Below are 20,822 nucleotides of genomic sequence, written 5' to 3'. Positions count from 1 at the left end.
AACTAGTCCCCAATATACCATGGTGCTGGTGCTAGCTTGTCTAGCGCTGCGCTGGGTTTATAGAAATAATTTATTCGTAGCACAGACACCGAATAGAAAATTATACAAAACCAGTTACAAAACAGAAAAAACCGGCCGAGTGCGAGTCGGACTCACGCACGAAGGGTTTCGCATAATTACGCAAAAAACGGCATGAAAAATCGCGTTAGTTGTATGGGAGCCCCACTTAAATATTTATTTTATTTTGTTTTTAGTGTTTGTTGTTATAGCGGCAACAGTAATACATCATCTGTAAAAACTTCAACTGTCTAGCTATCACGGTTCATGAGATACAGCCTGGTGACAGACGTACAGACAGACAGACAGCGGAGTCTTATTAGTAATAGGGTCCCGTTTTTACCCTTTGGAGTATTTTATGATCTGTGCCTTTGGGTACGGAACCCTAAAGGAAAGAGAAAGTGCCACGAAATGGTCTTACTCATCTCAGCATGATGCTGGTGATTCACAGCGCTGATCTTCCGATGATTTCTATTGAGATGAGACCATTAGGTGAGTCTTAATAGTGAAATTTCGTATATTTTGACCGATGGCAACAGCTCATTTGCGCTATAATAAACATATAATAAACTATATAAACAATAAATTGTTACATAATAAGTCTCATTTCGAGCCACCCGGAAAATCTCGGTATATTGGTCTCAATTCCCCAATCAGTACTATTAAATTGCTTCACTTCAACCTCACTTGCCAACATTGCCGCCGCCTCGAGTCCCGACCTCACGCTAATTGTCTAAACGGTTTGCGAATCGCCGTGATACTGACCATTTAACACACTTATTTAAACATCCTTGCACCTTACGTGCTTGCAATAAGGGCTACTATTAATCATTTGGTGGTACTGACCAATAACACACTCCATTAATCATTTATGAACCGTATTGCGACGAGATAAGACCTACCGATGGTCAGTTACTTTAATAAATAAATCTGCTCTTTACTCGACCTTGGTTGTTTTGGTCTTTTACATCAATTAATGTGGTTACGTCGGCCGTATAGAACGCTGTTTATAACCGTTTTGCCATGTTGTTGGAGTTTTCGCACTGTGGTGAAAATAAATTTAATAGTCCGAACATACTGACTGACAAAAACCTTAAACTAGTACATAATAAATTAATAGTTAATTAAGTGCTTTGATTATTTATTGAGTTTGAATCTGTATTTGTGACTTTGTGAGAGAAAATAAGTAGTGCAGCATACTCGAGCTTGTACGGTAGATAAACGGTTCCTTTTCCGTCCGAAAGGCACATTTAATCCTATGGCTTAGAGACGTCAGCACGGCTATGATGGTCGTTCTTGTCATTGTCTACGTTACAGTATGACAATGACTATATCCTTGATGTGATATATTCTTGCCCTTCTTCTAAAATAGTTGCACTAACTTGTATAGTTCAAATCGAATGTAGGTAGAAAATACCGTTTTGTCAACAAAGGGGACTCGCCTTAAAAAAAGTTGATAACTTCTAGCTAACCATACTACAAGACACAAAGGTTTTACTCGTATTTATACTATACTAGCTTTTGCCCGCGACTTCGTCTGCGTGGACTTAGTAACAATACCTAAAGTAACTAGCGCCTGGAAAAATTCTTAGCTTAAATTAGCAGGCACTTCATTAATTATCTCAATTCCACCCCGCTTTTTACTTTCTTAAGGGATGATTTTCGGGATAAAAATTATCCTCTCAATCTCTATGCCAAATTTCATCGCAAATAGATTCAGCGGTTTAAGCGTGAAGAGGGAACACACAGACAGAAAGACAGACAGACAGACTTTCGTATTTATAATATTAAGTATGGATGTATCTTTAATAAGCAAAAACCCTGACATTTATAATTCAGGTTTTGCATATTCATAAACATAAACATTTATACGTCTTATATTTAAGTTAGGTAAATTTTGCTAATAAAATTTCTAATCAATAGTCTTGCAATCTCTAATTCATCTGTACAATGTGTCTGGTGAAAGTAGCTGCATTCATTCATTCTCTGATACCAACAATGGTCAGTCGATACTAGAGAAAGTTGCATTTGGTCGTAGTCATAACTGTCATGTGTAGTTACCATATATGGATTAGTTTTATTTTTATTTATATTATTATCACAGAATAACTAATAGTACTACCGTACAGAAAATTCACTCGTTCACAAAAGCCAGATTTAGGTATAAAATTTATACCTACACTCGCCGCCTGCAAGCAAAATTGAAACTTATAACCGCGCACGAACCGTGAATCTTCTTTGCGCGCCGCAGTTTTATGACCGAGCTGCGAGTGTCGGCACGGGGTTGTCACTTGACAAGTTTTTGTACCTATACCTACTGATTTATTATTTTTAAGATAAATATGTAGGAATTACAAACGTTGATTCTGTAAACATACAATTTTTAGCCGGAGATAGTATGTCTGATTCTCACGGAAGTAGGTATGCCACAGAAGTACTTATTCCTTTGAAAATATGTCAGTCAATATAGACCGGAATTTAAAAAAAAAGTTTTTTCTGCTTCCTTGTTCTTCCGTTTATTCAGAATTCCTTAAACAGAACATTATCTTATATACAGATTAGATCGCGATTTAGGTTTCGAAGCCATTGCGTATTTACAATTTTGCGCGAGCGCCACGTGACACGACTATCGTGCGAGCCGAGCGGCAGCCCACTGCCATACTCCTTCCCGGGCGGTGCGCCGGCCAAATATACCTAAACTGCGCAGTGACACCCCCTGTTATTATCATATTGTTACCACATACATATAAAAGCGAGTAAATAGACATCTTTTAGGTAAGCATGATCCATCCTAGACTGCATCGGCACTTACCATCAGGTGAGATTGCGGTCAAATGGTTGCCTTTTTGTAATAATAAAAAAAAGCCTAGAAAGATTAAACGTTCAATACAAAGTACAGTCGAAGGCAAAAATATAGATCCAGAGAAATGGCTCAAAAATATGTGAACATGACTTTATTGTCTAAGGTCGCTATTACAGCGTACACATATTTTTGAAACTTTGGGAATTTAAATATATTTATGCCCTAGACTGTACATATCAAAATATGTATAAAACATGTAACCCACCAAAATATCAGGTTAAATTATTAGTTTAGGAAGTTATGAATTTAATGGTAGTCGATTATGTTTTGTACGATTATGATCTCTTCAAATATTCAAAACAAACGATTAGTGATCAGAGACCTTGGTGGAGTTGATAAAGCTTATTATATTTACCCCTGAAATGTTATAATTAATACACTTTGCCCGGTGACATGCTATGTGCATTGCACGTGACGGCCCGGCCACGACATCGCGCGGCGGCGGAAGCGGCGAGAGGCGGCCATAGGTGGGAGCTAAGGTCCGATCGCTGTATCTCGCTCCAACCTATGGCTGCCGCTCGCCGCTGCCGCCGCCGCGCGATGTCGTGGCCGGGCCGTGAGTGGTGCCGCCTGGCTTGTTTTGGGACCCGTGAATTATTTGTCACATGTCAAAATCTGTATACATATAAAATAAATAAAGGCTTTTCGTATATTTCTAGTAAAACGAGACTATACTTCAACCGACTTTACGTATATTTCTCGTGCACTAATTACTATCAGGGACCGGACAACCCTTTCCGCGATAAACCCCTTTCAATGGGCGACACTTAAACACGGCTAACACATTGAAAGACTTTCCCTTTTGAACTGCAAGCCCATTCATACCCTTACCTTTGACTAACCCTTACCGAAAAACTAACCGAAAATAAGGCTAGCTCTTAATAAGGGTTACCCTTATCTTTAAGCGCTTTTTATAAAGGTTTCCCTTTGCGTGAAAGAGACAGGATTGGTATATATCTACGGTAGGAAAGAAAATACGTGCCTAGTCAAAGAACGCCGCCGTCGCCGCCGACGATCGCTCGGATTCGAAGTAATGTGTGCTTTATGAACAAGGTAGACGACTTAAATTAGCACGCTTATATGCTAAAAGGGAAGCCCTATAAGGCTAACCCTTATAAGCAATATGCAAGGTGTTGGTGAGCGGATGATAAGGGTTTTGTAATGGTATTTGGGCTACCGATTACTTAAATGTGGTAGCTTTATATAAGGGTTTTTAAAAGCAAAACAAAGGGTTTCGTCTGGCAAAAGGTATGGTGAGTTAAGCCTTATGCAATACCCTTATAAAACCCCGATAAGGGATAGCGGGCCGGTCCCTGATTACTATACTTCATTGAATGATTTATCTGTGTGTGCGAAACTCGATTTTTAAATCGATTTTCGCCTAATATCATTAACTAAGTTACGAAAGCAGTATGGTCAGACTAGGGTTTGCTCTAGGGATGCCACCCATACTATACTATAATATATACTATACTATACTATACTATACTATACTATACTATAGTATCGTACTATATTTTAGTCACTTGTACCATATATTATACAAAAACAATATAGTACGAAAAATACTATATTTTCATCACTCAAGAATGGGGTATACAAATGTCACCGATATCGCATGGTATGCGACTTGGATTTTTAATTCGCCTCAAATCAAAATCAATTCGCCAAAAAATCGGCCCTATTTTTTTTCCAATTTCCCAGTAAATACTATATTTTTTCAATATTTTGACAAAAATACTATATGTGTATAGAAAAAAGGTGGCAACCCTAGTTTGCTCCCGGTACTGAGTTACCAAACTCAGTACCGGGAGCAAACCCTAGTACTGACATGACATAAAACATCTATAACATGTTAATATAGGTAATTGTATTTTTTTAAAAATGGTAATTGTATTGTATTTATTGAACTATGAATCTGACTATTCAGGGTTCAAACCCCGGCGAAATCACATATTCATTTAAGTAAACAACTAAACACGATAAATCACTACTGCGTCCTTGGGTTAACTATTTAAAATATACTTATGTCTGTTGTCTATTTTCCGTGTTTTCATACAAAATGTGTGTATTGACTGGTGGCCTTAGTAATACATGACATTGTTAAATTTCCACATGGAAATATTTCGGAAACTTCTCACCCGCAAAATTTTATATGTTAATTTTCAAATAGAAAGCTTCCTGGTTTTCTGTGAAATTTTAGGAAAATTTCACAGAACTTCCGGCTTTTTGGGAAATTTATATGTAGACATAACCACATACATATATTTGCAGATACGTCATTTACATTATGACATATGGTTGGCTAAGGTTGTATCCCTTCTAAATACATTTTTATTGACTTTAAAGTTAAAAATAAATAATATCAGAACGATGGTGAATAAAAGGAAAATAATATTTAATTTAGCACGTTCATACCCTTAGCGCCACTTGCACCATGCCACTAACCCGGGGTTAACCGGTTAAACCGTTAACCCAGTGTCTAATTATACTGGTAACCATGGTAACTAGGTTTAACCGGTATACGCCGGGTTAGTGGGATGGTGCAAGTGACCCTTAGTTGACGATATGTATACTCAGTTTAGTTGTCTTTGATCGTGAGGAGTGAGACACTAGCTCATTTTGATCGTGAGGAGTGAGACACTAGCTCATTTCTGCCTTTGTTTATTAAGATAATGTTAAACGAGACAGACAACCAAGTCAAGCATGAATAAGTCTCGGCGTTAACAATGACTCATCTCATAGACCATGAATAATTAATTATCTAGCCAGTTGTGTAGTTATCTTCATAATAATATCAGATCTGACACAGGGTCAATCCAAAATCAATTGCTTTTAGTATGCATGAAATAGTCAGCAAGCGTTTATTGAATTTGATGAAAATCAAATCTGATCGAAGGTTATTTATCGAAATTATGAAATATCCGGTAGGAGATAACCTCATATGTAAAACAATCACGTACTTTTTATTATTGTAGACGAACGAACTACTTTAGTGCGTTGTCGATTGTGCAATCTGTTAGGAATGGAATTTTATTGTTTTTGACCAAATATATATCAATCACGTGGTCTCTGAAGTACAAAAGAACAGAAGAGAACAGTACAAAAGAAGAGAGTGTTTAAAAGTGCTTGTTGCTAGGCCTATTTGAATAAAGATTATATTGACTTTGACTTTCAGAAGTGACATAAAGATAACATTTAGCGAGCGATTAGTGAACTTTCTAAGTGTATGCATTTCTTAATTGTTAATAAAGGATACGTGGTCACTTTTAAAATACGCCATTAGAAGTGTTTCCTAGTATAATACAATTATGTCAATGAGTTTATCTTTACTTGATTGATAATACCTTAAGTGCAATCAATAGGAACGGATACCGCCGTGACCGGGCGGCCTAGAGATTATGGCGTTAGCCGCGAAAGCTGAAGACTACGGTTCAAATCCGGTCTCGAGCCACTACACCACACTACGTCACTTTTGGAATAGTACATACACATACATACATTATAATCACGCCTATTTCCCGGAGGGGTAGGCAGAGACCACGGATTTCCAGTTGCTACGATCCTGACATACCTCTTTCGCTTCCTTCACTTTCTTAACATTTCTCATACACGCTCGCCGGTTTAGGGTGCTCATGACTTGGCTTTTCTTCAGGATTTCCCCGATCTGATCATCTCAAAAATATATATATATATATATATATATATATTTCGGTTTATAATTTAATTAATTTTTCTTTCTTTCTTTCCAGTGGGTCCTGGAGAAATACTGCCCCGAATACCTCGGCGGCAATGTCTGCTGCAACGACGCCCAGCTGAAGAACTTCGCCGACAAGATCAAAACAGCCGAGTCTTTAGTGTCGAGGTGTCCCACGTGTTTCAATAACTTCTTGAAACACATCTGCGCCATCACGTGCTCGCCGCAGCAGAGCGACTTCATAGTCGCTAAGACCGTCGCCCCTAACAAGAATGGTGAGTTGATGTTGGTACCAAGTGATTGATAACTTCACCGGTAGACTGGCTAGCATTAGAGAGTATTACTGCAATGTTCTGCCGCCAGAGTGCAGCTTTTTTGACAAGTTTTCATTGTGACATTGATGCATCAAGGCGGTTTGATGCATCAAGGTATACCGCGAAACTCAAAAATCGAAATTTCGTTATCTGCCTCTCTATCGGTCGAATAGGCAAGAGTGATAGAGTGGCAGAAACCGAACTTTCGATTTTCGTGTTTAAAGATTTTGATAACTTCGCCGATAAGATCAAGTAGATGAGCACCTGGTACCGATTGACGTGAAATTCTAGCAAAGTGCAATACAATATTGATGTGACATTGTATAATAATAATATATTAATTTGGTTGTATTTGTCATCAGGCACTGCGCTCAATGTTGTCGAGTTGGACTACTACCTGTCAGCTACTTACAAGGAGGCCACATATAACTCGTGCAAACAGGTAAACACAAATTACTAATATAGGTAATATATTTGTCTTGCCTTTGCGTACAATATTTTGATTCAATCAATGCAACATGTACCATTAATGCCAAACGTATTAATGGTACTTGTTGCTTTTCATATCGATTGTCACTAATGTCACTGTGACAAAGATACGAAGCCACATAAATTAAATCCATTGACTGATCAGATCGCCATCTGTTCAGTCAATGGATTTAATTTCTGCTAATCTCTGAAGGCTTCTCAATTTTTTTTATTATAATACAAAACCTCCTTTCCAGGTCCAAATGCCGTCAGCGAACAAGTTGGCAATGGATTTCCTATGCCTGAAGTACGGCGCTCAGCGTTGCACGGCGCAGCGCTGGTTCGAATTCATGGGCACCAAGGGTCCGTTCGTGCCCTTCCAGATAAACTACATCGAGTCTGTGCCTAATAATAACTACACCTTGTTCAATCCGGCCACCCTTCCCTGCAGTGTCGGCCTTACCAAGGTAACACAATTTTATTGCATTTCGGTCGCATAAAACCATATCACAGCGAAAATTGCATGGCGCAGTGCTCGCTCGAATTCATGGGCACCAAGGCAGGCCTATTTAACTCTCCACGCGAGCTCGGATTTATGCCTATGAAGGCGGTTCCCTGAGCCAGAAGGCGAAAAATCTCCTTATATGATCATGTTTTTCTAAGAGGCGTTGATATTCGTAGACGTGGAAAAAAGATATGTATAGTTCTTGACTATATCTTTAACAACACAGCTTTCGATACACGAACGATACAATTAATTCCCAAAGTAACCTCTAACTCGGACTTTTAATCCAACTTTACTCGGTTATTTATTATGTGATACTATAAACAAAAAAAGAAGAAAAAACAATCTTAACTTAAATAGTAATTTCATAGCTTTCGAATTTCGATATTGTAAGGTAACGTTTTTAAAATAAATAAAAATCGACAAAATTCGATCCAAATGATGACTAGGCGCGCATGATCTTTCCCCTTCTTTCTTGCGAAATGTGACAGAGACAGCGGCTAACCTATGGAACGGCCTGAATCTCGTCCCGCCGGCGGCGGTACAAAAACCAGCTAGTTGGTTGGTTGCCACACGCGCTCACGCACGCACATCACCGCGCGCTATGCCAAAGAAATGTCTTCGTCACGAACAAATAACAGCTTTTAGTGTGCATGGATGCAGATACAACAAAACAAATAAAAAATGTAGTTTTTTCCTCTTTCGACAGATGAGGAATAGTAAGTAGACATTCTCAATATAGGTACATACCTATAGTATACACCTACTCCTACTTTTATTATTTTAGTTACAAGCTACGTAGGTACAGTAGAGTCCGGTTATAACGATGCCCAAGGGACCGCTGATATTACGTCGTAATAATCGGACGTGGGTACTAAAAGAACTGCCAATTTTAATATTTTTTTAATCAAAGTAATTACATCATTTTGTATTTATTCATACTTATCCGACCATCAAAGAAAATATAAATCGACTTTTTCTCTTAAATGGAGACACTTGTAGGTAGCCTTTGTTTGCGCATTTATACAAAATCATTTTTAATCAATGCATTTGAAACAGAATAGTGCTGCTGCTAGATTCGAATGTCGCGTAAAGTTTCACTTGGGTATTCCAAATGGAGTTACTAATGTCTATTAGCAAGACGCAAATGACCTATTAGCCTAATCTTTATTTGAAATAGAACCTTGCCCTTCTTAAGGCCGTTCCATCGGTTTGCCGCTGTCTCTGTCACATTTCGCAAGAAAGAACAGGAAAGATCATACGCGCCAAGTGTCAATTTTTATTTATTTTAAAAACGTTACCCTACAATATCGAAATTCGAAAGCTATGAAATTACTATTTAAGTTAAGATTGTTTTTTCTTCTTTTTTTGTTTATAGTACTACATAATAAATAACCGAGTAAAGCTGGATTAAAAGTCCGAGTTTGAGGTTACTTTGGGAATTAATTGTATCGAGCGAAGTGTCATAATTCGTGTATCGGAAGCGATGATGTTAAAGATAATATAGTCAAGAACTACATGTATTTTTTCCACGTCTACGAATATCAACGCCTCTTAGAAAAACATGATCATATAAGGAGATTTTCTAAGGAGAAAGTCTAATTTACAAAAACGTAACAGGATACCCCGGGATGCTCCTGCCTAGACTGCGACGCCGCGTGCCCCGCGCCGCGCCCGGCCCCCGCGCCGCCGAAACCCTTCAGTATCCACGGCGCGGATGGCTACGCCGTCATTATGGCCATCGTGTTCGTCATCTTCACGTCGCTGTTCCTCAGCGGAGTCTATTGCTGCAATCAGCAGGAGAATACTGTTGGTGAGTTCGTAAAAATTGATGCTTTAAAGTTAAAGGTATACATGTCGTCGAGGATCAAACGAAGGTCAATGATAAACTTCGAGAGCTACCGATTTGACGCCTATGTATGTTTCGAACAAATTGAGGTTGAGAAATAATCGATTTTGCATTATTTCTCTCTAGTGTTGGGTTAGACTCGAGTTTTTTGAGTGCTCTCGTTGAAATTACTTTTTTTTTAGATAAAACATATACATTTTTTGAGTCTATACAGAGGTTTAGTGATTTGCGCTTAAAAAAAACTCAATAAAGGACTCAAGGAAAACTGGGAAGTTATTTAAATGCTGAGTCTCGTAATAACGAATAGTTATTCAAATTTAGACAAAAAAAGACTCATGTTCCTACCAACAATCCAGTTCAATCGGTAACTCTATAAACTTCTCTCATTGGCCTCATTGGTCTTATATCATTGGTTGTCGTTTAATAAGTACTTAACGTTACCACCTGGTAAGGGCAAGGGCATCTGCCCTTTGACATGGAAATCAACATATAATCCGGGTCCGGGTTCCGGGTCTTGTTACACTTAAAACAGTAGAAAACACTCTTAATATCATTTCAATCTAGATGAAGTTAAATCTTTTCTAAACAATAACATGAGTAACCATACACAAAGCGATAAGATAATTCATCACTCTACAATAGACTTTAATTCCTAACAAACAAAGCTCAATCTCACACGTGACGGGATTTTTATGCAGTTTCAATCACGTGTTTTGACACGCGCGCTTAGATGAACATTTTACAATTGCACATTCATAATAAATCTTATTCAATAAGGCATAAAGTTCACTTTTCATTACAACACCAAATATGACAATATAAAGTTAAACATAGACATTAAGACATGTAGTTACGTGGTGACGGAGAAATTCTTTGAGGTATTAACACTAAACCTATAAGATACTTATTAAGGTAATGTATGCCCAGGCCGGTTTGATTGGTCACGAATTAACCTGGGTCTACCTTGCCTTAACGTGTTGGTGCAGAGTATATTACACTATGTTAATTGTCATATGGACGATTTCAGGTCGGATTCTTAAGTAAAAATGCACCCTATTGATAAGTTTATTTTTTTGCTCTGCATTTTCACAAATAGTATCATATCTTTCTATAATTGAATGATAAATATGATTTAATTTGCTCAAGACATTGGTTTTACACTACATATGTTCTTATCATAAAAAATAAATAGTCTTTAATGTCTTTATTCCTATGAAAATTCAATAAAAACCAGCCAAGTGCGAGTCGGACTCGCGCACGAAGGGTTCCGTACCATTACGGAAAAAACAGCAAAAAAATCACGTTTGTTGTATGGGAGCCCCATTTAAATATTTATATTATTCTGTTTTTAGTATTTGTTGTTATAGCGGCAACAGAAATACATCATGTGTGAAAATTTCAACTGTCTAGCTATCACGGTTCATCAGATACAGCCTGGTGACAGACAGACGGACAGCGGAGTCTTAGTAATAGGGTCCCGTTTTTACCCTTTGGGTACGGAACCCTAAAAACCAGAAATATAGGCGATACAGACAGATGCGTTTAGACTCATTCATTTACGTTGAATTATGCAGTGTAATATCAATTTAACTGCGCACAAGGTTTTTTTCTGTGTCACCGCTTCCGTCATTTTACTGACATTTTTAGTTTTTTACCTGCTATTTCCATGAAGCCTTGTGTTAAGTTTCGTAAGGTGAAGGTTTTATCGTGCACACATTTTGAAGCTTACGCTAACACGCTAAGATTCAAAATTGTTAATCATCATATTATTTATATCCATAACGATTCTCTTGTCATGAAACGGTGTAGGAATCTGTGAAGAAATTTAACACTTACCTATTGACTAGTACATTTCATACATGGATGCAACTTAGTTTGTATGATTCAATTTATTTCCAAATGAAGACCGTAATTATAAAGAAATGGTTTTATGATTGTAGCCGTGTGCTTGGAAAAGAACAAAATAGACACATTTTCATATAAAAAAGTATTAAAATAGCTATTTATGCAACAAGTGCGGAAATCATCTTTACGCACGTGTATCATACAATGTTTTACTATGCATTGTGCGAGTAAATAAAAAAACATATAATGGCAAATAAGTTTAATTATTAAAAAAATTGAAAACAAAAAGCACTGGTGCGGAAAAGTGCTCTTTTCCGCACTAGTGCGAGAAAGTAGCACCATATGTACTGTAAAAAAAATTGAAAACAAAAAGCACTAGTGCGGAAAATTAGTACTTTCCGCATGATATGGATCCGTAGGAAACGCACTTTTCGAGCACATGCATTGTAAAGGTATAAATGTATTTCGATTTACCTATCTAACAATATTTAAATCTTGACTTCTAATATTTCAAAATATTATCCGTATGAATATATGTACATTTATAAACACGTGCTAAAAACTTTTTGAGGTTATATTTTATGTTGTTAAGAATTAACCGAACATATAAATGGCTCAGAAAGTGAAACCCTCGGTCCATTCAAACTTGTTTTGAATTTTCTAAAAAAAATATATCTTAGATCAGTCACAGCCCTAAAATTAATAGTCTTTAATGTTAAAAAAAAAATGGTATATAATTTGTGAACGCTAATGAACAGAACTTCAAAAATATACTTTAATAAAAACAAAAAGGCGGTCTTAATCACGCGAACAAATCATAAATTTACATCTAATTACGTAATTTACGGTGTAGAAGTGTACTAGTCAATAAGTGTTATGGTGGCATGTGCTAACTCGGTGCTTGTGGGGCAGACGGGTGGCGCGGCGAGCGGCGCGGCGGGGGCCCGGAGACCAGCCCGCTACACAGCCACAGATCTAGTACGTATAACATAACACACACACACACACACACACACACACACACACACACACACACACACACACACACACACACACACACGCAATATCAATATTTCCTCCTTCTTTTTGCGTCGAAATCCCGATGTAAATCCCCAAATAGTCGTATTGGCAAGGTGCGAAGGCTGTAGAGAGGAGTGGTGCTGATTATCACGAACACACGTATATGGAATGTCGCACATTACTGCTAGCGGCAGCCGAGTAAACTTATTTTACTCCCATAAGATTTAATGTAGATAATACCACAAAACGAGGGCAGCACCATTCGTACACCTAGCGAATATCGTCCCATAATGACCCTATTATTTTTTGATAAAGGATAAAGTTAATAAAGGTAAACTAAGCTACGACAATCAAAATTTCGAGGTCGGGGTAGAGGTAGGTAAATTTACATATTTGGGACTCAAGGGGTTAAAGGGACTAGACTAGATGAAGGGGAGGGTAGTTATGAACTTTATCGATTAGTACTATTAACTGACTGTAACATTATTTTAGTCGTCTTTATTTTTACTGGAAAATTTAATTTATAGTACTATTTCGTGTATCATTTTCTACTCAGTAACATTATAAATTCATAAAGGAAGGAAGGGGGAAATGTCATCGAATTAAAGCCTGACCAGGAATATGATCACGCGCCATGTTGCGGAATTTTACTAGTACTATTTTTTTCATAATATACTGAACTGTCTGTCACCCTATACATAAAAATAACAGCGCCCTCTTGACAATGATCATATATTACTGGTCAGGCTTTATTTACCTTTGGTTTTGGAACATGACACTGGTTTGACGTTCAGATTGCTGTCACGCTGTCCGTTATTTCAGTAATTAAAGAAAAAGCAGTACAATAACAGAAACTGAGAGTCTAATCCATGTCAAAGCATGTTTTCTAATTAGAACGATTCAAAATAAACAATATAAGTTTCGCTGGTCAACGCTATCCAAATATTTATTTTGTACAGATACACTAATAGCATGGCTCTTACACTAATAGCCTATTTTATTTATACCCATAACAAAATGCACTAGCTAAGTAAGCCTGCGATTATAAAAAAAAACTTTAAATTCTAGTTTTTGAAGCAATCATGTTGATTGATTGTTCAGGCTACATTAAAACAATAATTTTAAACACTCCAAAAAAGTTACGCATTAATTGGATACAAGAATAAAGCAGTGATATGGCGTTTCGTTTTCTGTTTGTCCCATGTCCTATCCATTTAAAAGCCAGTCACGTAGCAAACAGTCGTTAGAACCATGTTGAAGGTCCAACGGATTATCGACTCTATCTCTATGAACAATAGATTACAAATCCAATAAGGTAAATGGCCTTATGAAGTGGATGAAAAAAAATCTAAGCACTATATAAATATACGAAGCTATAAAGCTGTAATACTCAGGATCGGTTGCACCAACTATTAAAACGTTCAAAGTTCACTGCTGAAGTGATTACCTTTACCTTTGATCAGCCCGCGTCAACAATGATTGTTGCAACTGTACCTTAGTTGAGACTAAGCCAAAACAACTTTCCCACAATGCGTAGGTGTGGCTTCAGACAATGAGCAAGAGATGGCCACCAACCCTCGGTCCATCGACCAATCTGATGGTCTACAAGAAGCCACCTTCTTCGAGAAGCTGGGGGCGGACACGGAAACCAAATTGGAGGACTTCTTCCAGTGGTGGGGCTACCATATGGCCTCTAAACCTTGGATCGTGCTGTTTGCGGGTAAGTTTATACACTGACGCTAGCTGTACAAGTACTGGCGATGTATTAATCCAAATGGATGACAAATTTTTATCATAAGTTCTTTAAAAAAAAAAGCTATAAATAAATCACATATACCAGTACTGTTACTCTAATTAGTCTATAAGAGATAACAAGATTAAAGAGATTTAAATGATTTAATTCCTTCTTGAATATATTTGAAATCTGTAATGAGTCAACCCTTACGACTTACCGAATGACTTACCGAATTTGAAATTGTTAATTTAGCTAAAAAAATTGATTAACCCTGTTCACTTAGAAATTAATTTCATGATGTTTAAACAGCAATAGTTATTAGTCAATCAATTTATTTAATGCGTTTTTGTAAACCGTACAGAACACATGTAAGAACGGCCTCTCTTCATTTACCTTCATGCAAATAATAAACTAACTATTTCCTCCAGGTCTCTGCGTGGTCGTAGGCCTCGGCCATGGCATCTACTACATGCAAGTCACAACTAACCCCGTTGAGCTTTGGGCCTCACCAACCTCGCGCTCTCGTATCGAGAGAGAATACTTCGACTCTCACTTTGAGCCGTTCTACCGTACTGAGATGGTTATCATCAGGTATTGACATAGATTTTATCTACCTATTCTTAGTAATTTCCTCATTTATAAATCTGACTGGAAAATTCAGTCAAGATCTTTATCAACCAGTAGTTAAGTTATATTTATGTGAAATAAAACTATGGTAACGGATTGTCGCGTCTATTGAATTTATAATACATCCCGACGTTTCGAACCCTTTACAGCGTTCGTGCATGACCAACAGGTGACTGACCACGTCCGTTTCATAGTTTTATTTCATGAGTAACTATCGCTGTAACCGAAGACAATATTATATATTTTTGTTTTCGTATTCAGCTCCAAAGGTCTCCCGAAGATAGAGTACACAGATGAATTCAATGAGACCACGACGTTTGGTGCGGTGTTCAATTCCACATTCATGGTGGAGGTATTCGAGTTGCAGAAGAAGATTATGGGTGAGTTTCCTGTACCGCCATGCTTTTGTTTCGTAGTTTTCCCTTTGCGTTATGGCGAGGCCTAAAAGAGCCATAAAAATCTGTTAGAAGTGTATCCATGTTGGTAAACTGACTCATATTTGTACAAATTTTTGACCGCGAACTTTTAGGTTATTATTAGGTGGTATTTAAACGCATTAAATAAAGCACAATAGGTATATTACCTAAGTGAAAAAATTGATTAATATCAGATCTGTCTTCGCTTCCGTCGGTTAATAATTACTTAGCAAGGTTTTTGACATTTCAAAGTCTCGGGGTATTGACGGTAAAGTTGACGATAAAATCTTATATCGAAATGTGTTTTTTTTTTTCTTCAAAAAACTTATGTATGAAACCTGTTTCAGACCTCGGTAACACGTCTCGTCTCGAGAACGTGTGCTTCGCGCCGCTCGCGTCCGCGATCAACCCCACCGTCACCGCGGACAAGTGCGCCATCCAGAGCGTGTGGGGATGGTTCCAGAACGACCCGGATAACTTTGACGTTGAGGACAACGCGTACTTGGGAAAGATCTTGAAGTGCACGCAGTAAGTACTTGAAACACTGATAATAGATTTTGGTGAGAATGGAAATTGACGTGGTACTCCTTTTCGAGGTTTTCGGGCCGCAATTCCGATTCCGAAAATGATTTCTATTTTGGAATCGAATCATACTAGGTATATGGCATATACTTAGTATGAAAAATTGCGGCCGATGATATGGTGCAGTGGATGCATATAGTATATGATCACAGCTGGTGCAACTCAGCTGAAACGTCGGAATTTAAGGTAAAAACAATGAAATTAAATCGCGGTAGACCCGTTCGTATAATTAAATATGTGTTCAAAACGCGAGTTTAAAGTGTTATATATTGTATATGTATATGCAATTATGTATAGGCTGTTAAGAGTGTTCTGTAAAACAGATTGGTTCTAATTTGAGGATATAGTAGACGGAATACTTTAAATTCACTGTTGTTACAGAAACGCATACGACCCCGACTGCCTGTCAACATACAACGGTCCTGTGTTACCAGCGGTTGCTCTAGGCGGTTTCCTGGCTCCCGGGGAACAACTCACCTCGCAGTCTCGCTTCCATGAGGCCACTGCCCTCATTCTGACCTTCCTGGTCAACAACAAACACGACAAGGCCAAGGTAGTAATATGCCATAACTTTTGTTATCTCTAAAAAAGATGTTTAATAAAATAAAATAAAATCTTTTCAGTTGGGCCCAGCGCTCGAATGGGAGAAAGACTTCATCACATTCATGACAAACTACACCAAAAACGAGATGCCAGCACACATGGACATCGCTTACACCTCCGAGCGGTCCATCGAAGACGAACTGTACAAGGAATCTCAGTCAGATGTGTCTACTATACTGGTGTCTTACTTTATCATGTTCGCGTATATTGCGATATCGCTGGGACGGTTCACTACCTGTGCGAGGTTGCTGATTGACAGCAAAGTCACTCTTGGACTTGGAGGTAAGTTATCTTTAAAATGTTGGATTATGCACGCAAAATGCTAGCTTATACAGACTTATAGGAACGATAGAAGACGAATTATACAAGGAATCACAATCAGATACGTGTACTATACTGGTGTCTTTATAATGTTCGCGTATATTGCGATATCGCTGGGACGGTTCACTACGTGTGCCAGGTTGCTGATTGACAGCAAAGTTACACTTGGACTGGGAGGTGAGTCATCTTAAATCCCACCAAAAACATTTTCATGTAAAATGTTGCCCAGACGAGACCATATGGCTCAAGTTTCTAAGTTCTAGCTACACGCCCGCCCTAACTCCACAAGCTTTAACTTCAAAACTCTACACCTTAGCGCAGAATAAGTAATAGTAATATCGTACAGAAAGGACACTTCCTACAAACCCGAAGTTTGACAGCGATTCAGGGTCGAATCATGCTGTCCCTTTCTAATGTGTGTTCCTTTCGGCTATTTAGGGTTGTCAAAATTCAAGTCAATATCTTATCTGTGGTCGTGCACGCAAAGGGACGTCAAGTTGTGTCAGCCCTAAAAATTGATCGGAGCAATGCTGAGCCGAGCGAAGCTAAGTTTGCCCGAAAGGAGGAGTGTTCTACCAGTCCTACCACTGACCTTAGTCAAAATATGTGGCTTGGCCGTTTCGCTACCGTCACATGGGTGTAAGGTGAAAAATGTAATTCACTGTTCATTACTTTTCTGTTATACAACAGTTCTTGTACAGTCAGCAGCAGAAGCTGCTAAGCGGGCGAGGTGTTCAAAATGATCTTGACGGGACTTTATTGTAAGAGAATAAGAGTGTGTCAAGGTAATTTTGAACACTTCACCCGCTTAGCAACATCTGCTGCTGACTGTAGTAACAAAAAGGTCAAGCCACATATTATGACTAAGTTGTAGAATTTGGGAAGTTAGGGCTTGTGGAGTTAGGTCGAATGATTGCCAACTTACCAAGTACTTACCAAGTACTTTGAAAGTCTAAAAGCCAAATAATAAATATACCATTTTTCCACAGGCGTCCTCATAGTCCTGGCATCCGTGGTGTGCTCGATCGGCCTGTTCGGTTACGTCGGTGTCGCCGCCACACTCATCATCGTAGAAGTCATCCCCTTCCTTGTGTTGGCGGTTGGCGTGGACAATATCTTCATCCTGGTGCAAACTGCTCAACGTGAGCCGAGAAGACAGGACGAGACCGCCGCGCAACATATCGGGAGGACGTAAGTAGATATTAAACCTTATTGTAGGTAGATAGAGTCTCTAATGTCTCGGCTACGTCGGTGTCGCCGCCACACTTATCATCGTTGAAGTTATCCCCTTCCTCGTGTTGGCTGTCGGAGTGGACAATATATTTTTCATTTCTCATGCTCTGAAAGAGGGTCATTGTTGTTCTAAAAGGTGTGCAGAAAATGATACGTGTCTGCACTAGAGCATTTTACGTTCGAAGTACGATATTTTTATTTTTTTTACGATACGCAATTGAAATTTGAGTTTAAATGGATTTGTTATACAATTTCCATTCTAATATTTGACTCTCCATTCCATAAATAACGATACTTTTGCCTGAATTGTTAATTGAAAGTACCCTCAAGAAATACTATAAAAATGTATACTTGTCATGTTTTAAAAAAAACACATGCATTTTACTTTCCTTGTATTCGAAATGAAAAGTAGAGTGTTTAACTCGGGTGAAAGGCATCATTTCTGCCTCGGACTATTGGCGCTCTCACTGCGTTCGAGCACCAAAATACCTCGGCAGAAATGAGTGCCTTTCATCCCTTGGTTAACAATCTACTATTTAATTTCTCATGCTCTGAAAGAGAGACATTGTTGTTCTAAAAGGTGTACAGAAAATGATACGTAGACACGAGAGCATTTTACGTTCGAAGTACGATTTTTTTAATTTTTTTACGATAAGCAATTGAAATTTGAGTTTAAAAGGGTTTGTTATACAATTTCCATTCTGATATTTGACTCTACATTCCATAAATAACGATACTTTTGCCTAAATTGTTAATTGAAAGTACCCTCAAGAAATATTATAGAAATGTCGTACACTTAGTTATCTTTAAAGAAAACATTCATTTTACTTTCCTCGTATTCCAAATCAAAAGTAGAGTGCTTAACTCGGGTGAAAGGCATCATTTCAGCCTCGGACTACTCTTGTTTATTAACTTGAACGTTTGTTTTGAGCACCAGGGATGTGACCGGATAATACATTTTTCTCAAAAATGGACGGCAAAGTCGACGTTGCCGGTTAAAAAGTAGGTCGCGAAGTGCGTAGTTTATGGTCAGTCAAAAAATTAAAAAGTTAAAAACATTGCAGTCTCGATTTCGGGACTGCAATGTTGCATACAAATTTCATTATTTGTCGAGTTCCAAACTTTTTAAAGGTTGAAGTGGCCATATCAAATGAAGGCATAGGTCCATTAAACAGACAAACAGATGATCAGTACTTATTATTATAATGTTGGTACCGCGACTATTTAGGTGTCTCAAATAGGTTGGCGTATTTTCAGCAGAAAAATACACTTCCATTTTTAATTTAAAAAATAAAACGGCGGCAAAGCAAATCTTTTTAGTTTTTTCTGTGAAAATATATATACAAGAACGTTGCTTCTGTAAAATATTTCTATTATAATTGCATTTATTGCGCGATTTTTGAGAAAAGCACTATATATGACTCGGCCGGAAGGCTACTTGCTGGCCTCGACAATAATGTACTATTGTTATTGTACAGCCTGGGACAAGTGGGCCCCTCCATGTTCCTGACGTCGATCTCGGAGTCGGTGTGCTTCTTCCTGGGCGCGCTGAGCGACATGCCGGCCGTGCGCGCCTTCGCGCTCTACGCCGCCGTCGCGCTGCTCGTCGACTTCCTGCTGCAGGTCACCTGCTTCGTGGCCCTCATGGCGGTCGACACCGAGCGGCAGAACGCCAACAGGTCCCAGCTGTGCTATTCGAAAACTCACTTTTTAGGGTTCCGTACCCAAAGCGCTGGTGGCCTAGCGGTAAGAGCGTGCGACTTGCAATCCGGAGGTCGCGGGTTCAAACCCCGGCTCGTACCAATTAGTTTTTCGGAACTTATGTACGAAATATCATCTGATATTTACCAGTCGCTTTTCGGTGAAGGAAAACATCGTGAGGAAACCGGACTAATTGCAACAAGGCCTAGTTTCTCCTCTGAGTTGAAAGGTCAGATGGCAGTCGCTTTCGTAAAAACTAGTGCCTACGCCAATTCTTGGGATTAGTTGCCAAGCGGACCCTAGGCTCCCATGAGCCGTGGCAAAATGCCGGGACAACGCGAGGAAGATGATGACCCAAAGGGAAAACACGGGACCCTATTACTAAGACTCCGCTGTCCGTCTGTCTGTCACCAGGCTGTATCTCATGAACCGTGATAATTAGACAGTTGAAATTTTCACAGATGATTTATTTCTGTTGCCGCTATCACGGTTCATGAGATACAGCCTGGAGACAGACGGACAGCGGAGTCTTAGTAACAGGGTCCCGTTTTCACCCTACGGAAAGTACGGAACCCTAAAAATAGAGATAACAACAGGTGGGTCAATCTACGAAAATGTATGTGGAAAGCGTTTCTTCTTTACATTATGCTTATGTTTAACTAACCTCTTTCTATTACAGATTCGACGTATTCTGCTGCGTGCAAGGCAGCAAGGTGGACATGCCAGACGCATACGATGGACTTCTGTATAACATGTTCAAACATGTCTACGTGCCCTTCCTCATGAAGCGAGAAGTCAGAGCCTCGGTCATGATCATATTCTTCGCTTGGCTCTGTTCGTCTGTAGCTGTGAGTATATAAAAAACACTAGAATTTACTTTTGATTTAATTTGTGTAAAATTAGTACTTCCATATCCCATTTCAAACGGGATCAGATGGCAGTCGCTTTCGTAAAAACAAGCGCCTATGTCAATTCTTGGGATTAGT

At 38.6% G+C, this 20,822-nt stretch overlaps 1 protein-coding gene across 6 annotated transcripts in view; it reads left to right on the top strand.

Moving 5' to 3' along the window:
• The window catches only part of LOC134746461 (NPC intracellular cholesterol transporter 1), a 60,430-nt gene that overhangs the window by 22,352 nt on the left and 17,256 nt on the right, over positions 1-20,822 (top strand). For 3 of the 6 annotated variants that reach the window (XM_063680851.1, XM_063680853.1, XM_063680850.1), the window contains exons 3-16: positions 6,673-6,892; positions 7,294-7,373; positions 7,657-7,866; positions 9,525-9,717; positions 12,511-12,576; positions 14,156-14,338; positions 14,782-14,944; positions 15,242-15,360; positions 15,744-15,924; positions 16,360-16,531; positions 16,602-16,863; positions 17,892-18,093; positions 19,614-19,814; positions 20,516-20,684. In XM_063680851.1, coding sequence (XP_063536921.1) covers positions 6,673-6,892; positions 7,294-7,373; positions 7,657-7,866; positions 9,525-9,717; positions 12,511-12,576; positions 14,156-14,338; positions 14,782-14,944; positions 15,242-15,360; positions 15,744-15,924; positions 16,360-16,531; positions 16,602-16,863; positions 17,892-18,093; positions 19,614-19,814; positions 20,516-20,684 — 2,421 coding nt within the window. The remainder of the gene's footprint in view (positions 1-6,672; positions 6,893-7,293; positions 7,374-7,656; positions 7,867-9,524; positions 9,718-12,510; positions 12,577-14,155; positions 14,339-14,781; positions 14,945-15,241; positions 15,361-15,743; positions 15,925-16,359; positions 16,532-16,601; positions 16,864-17,891; positions 18,094-19,613; positions 19,815-20,515; positions 20,685-20,822) is intronic. The other 3 variants (XM_063680852.1, XM_063680855.1, XM_063680854.1) reach the window with 3 other exon arrangements.

The sequence above is a fragment of the Cydia strobilella genome, chromosome 13 (assembly GCF_947568885.1).
Source record: "Cydia strobilella chromosome 13, ilCydStro3.1, whole genome shotgun sequence".
Lineage (NCBI taxonomy): Eukaryota > Metazoa > Arthropoda > Insecta > Lepidoptera > Tortricidae > Cydia > Cydia strobilella.
Note: the sequence above shows the minus strand (reverse complement) of the source record. Positions and strands in the feature narration are given on the sequence as shown.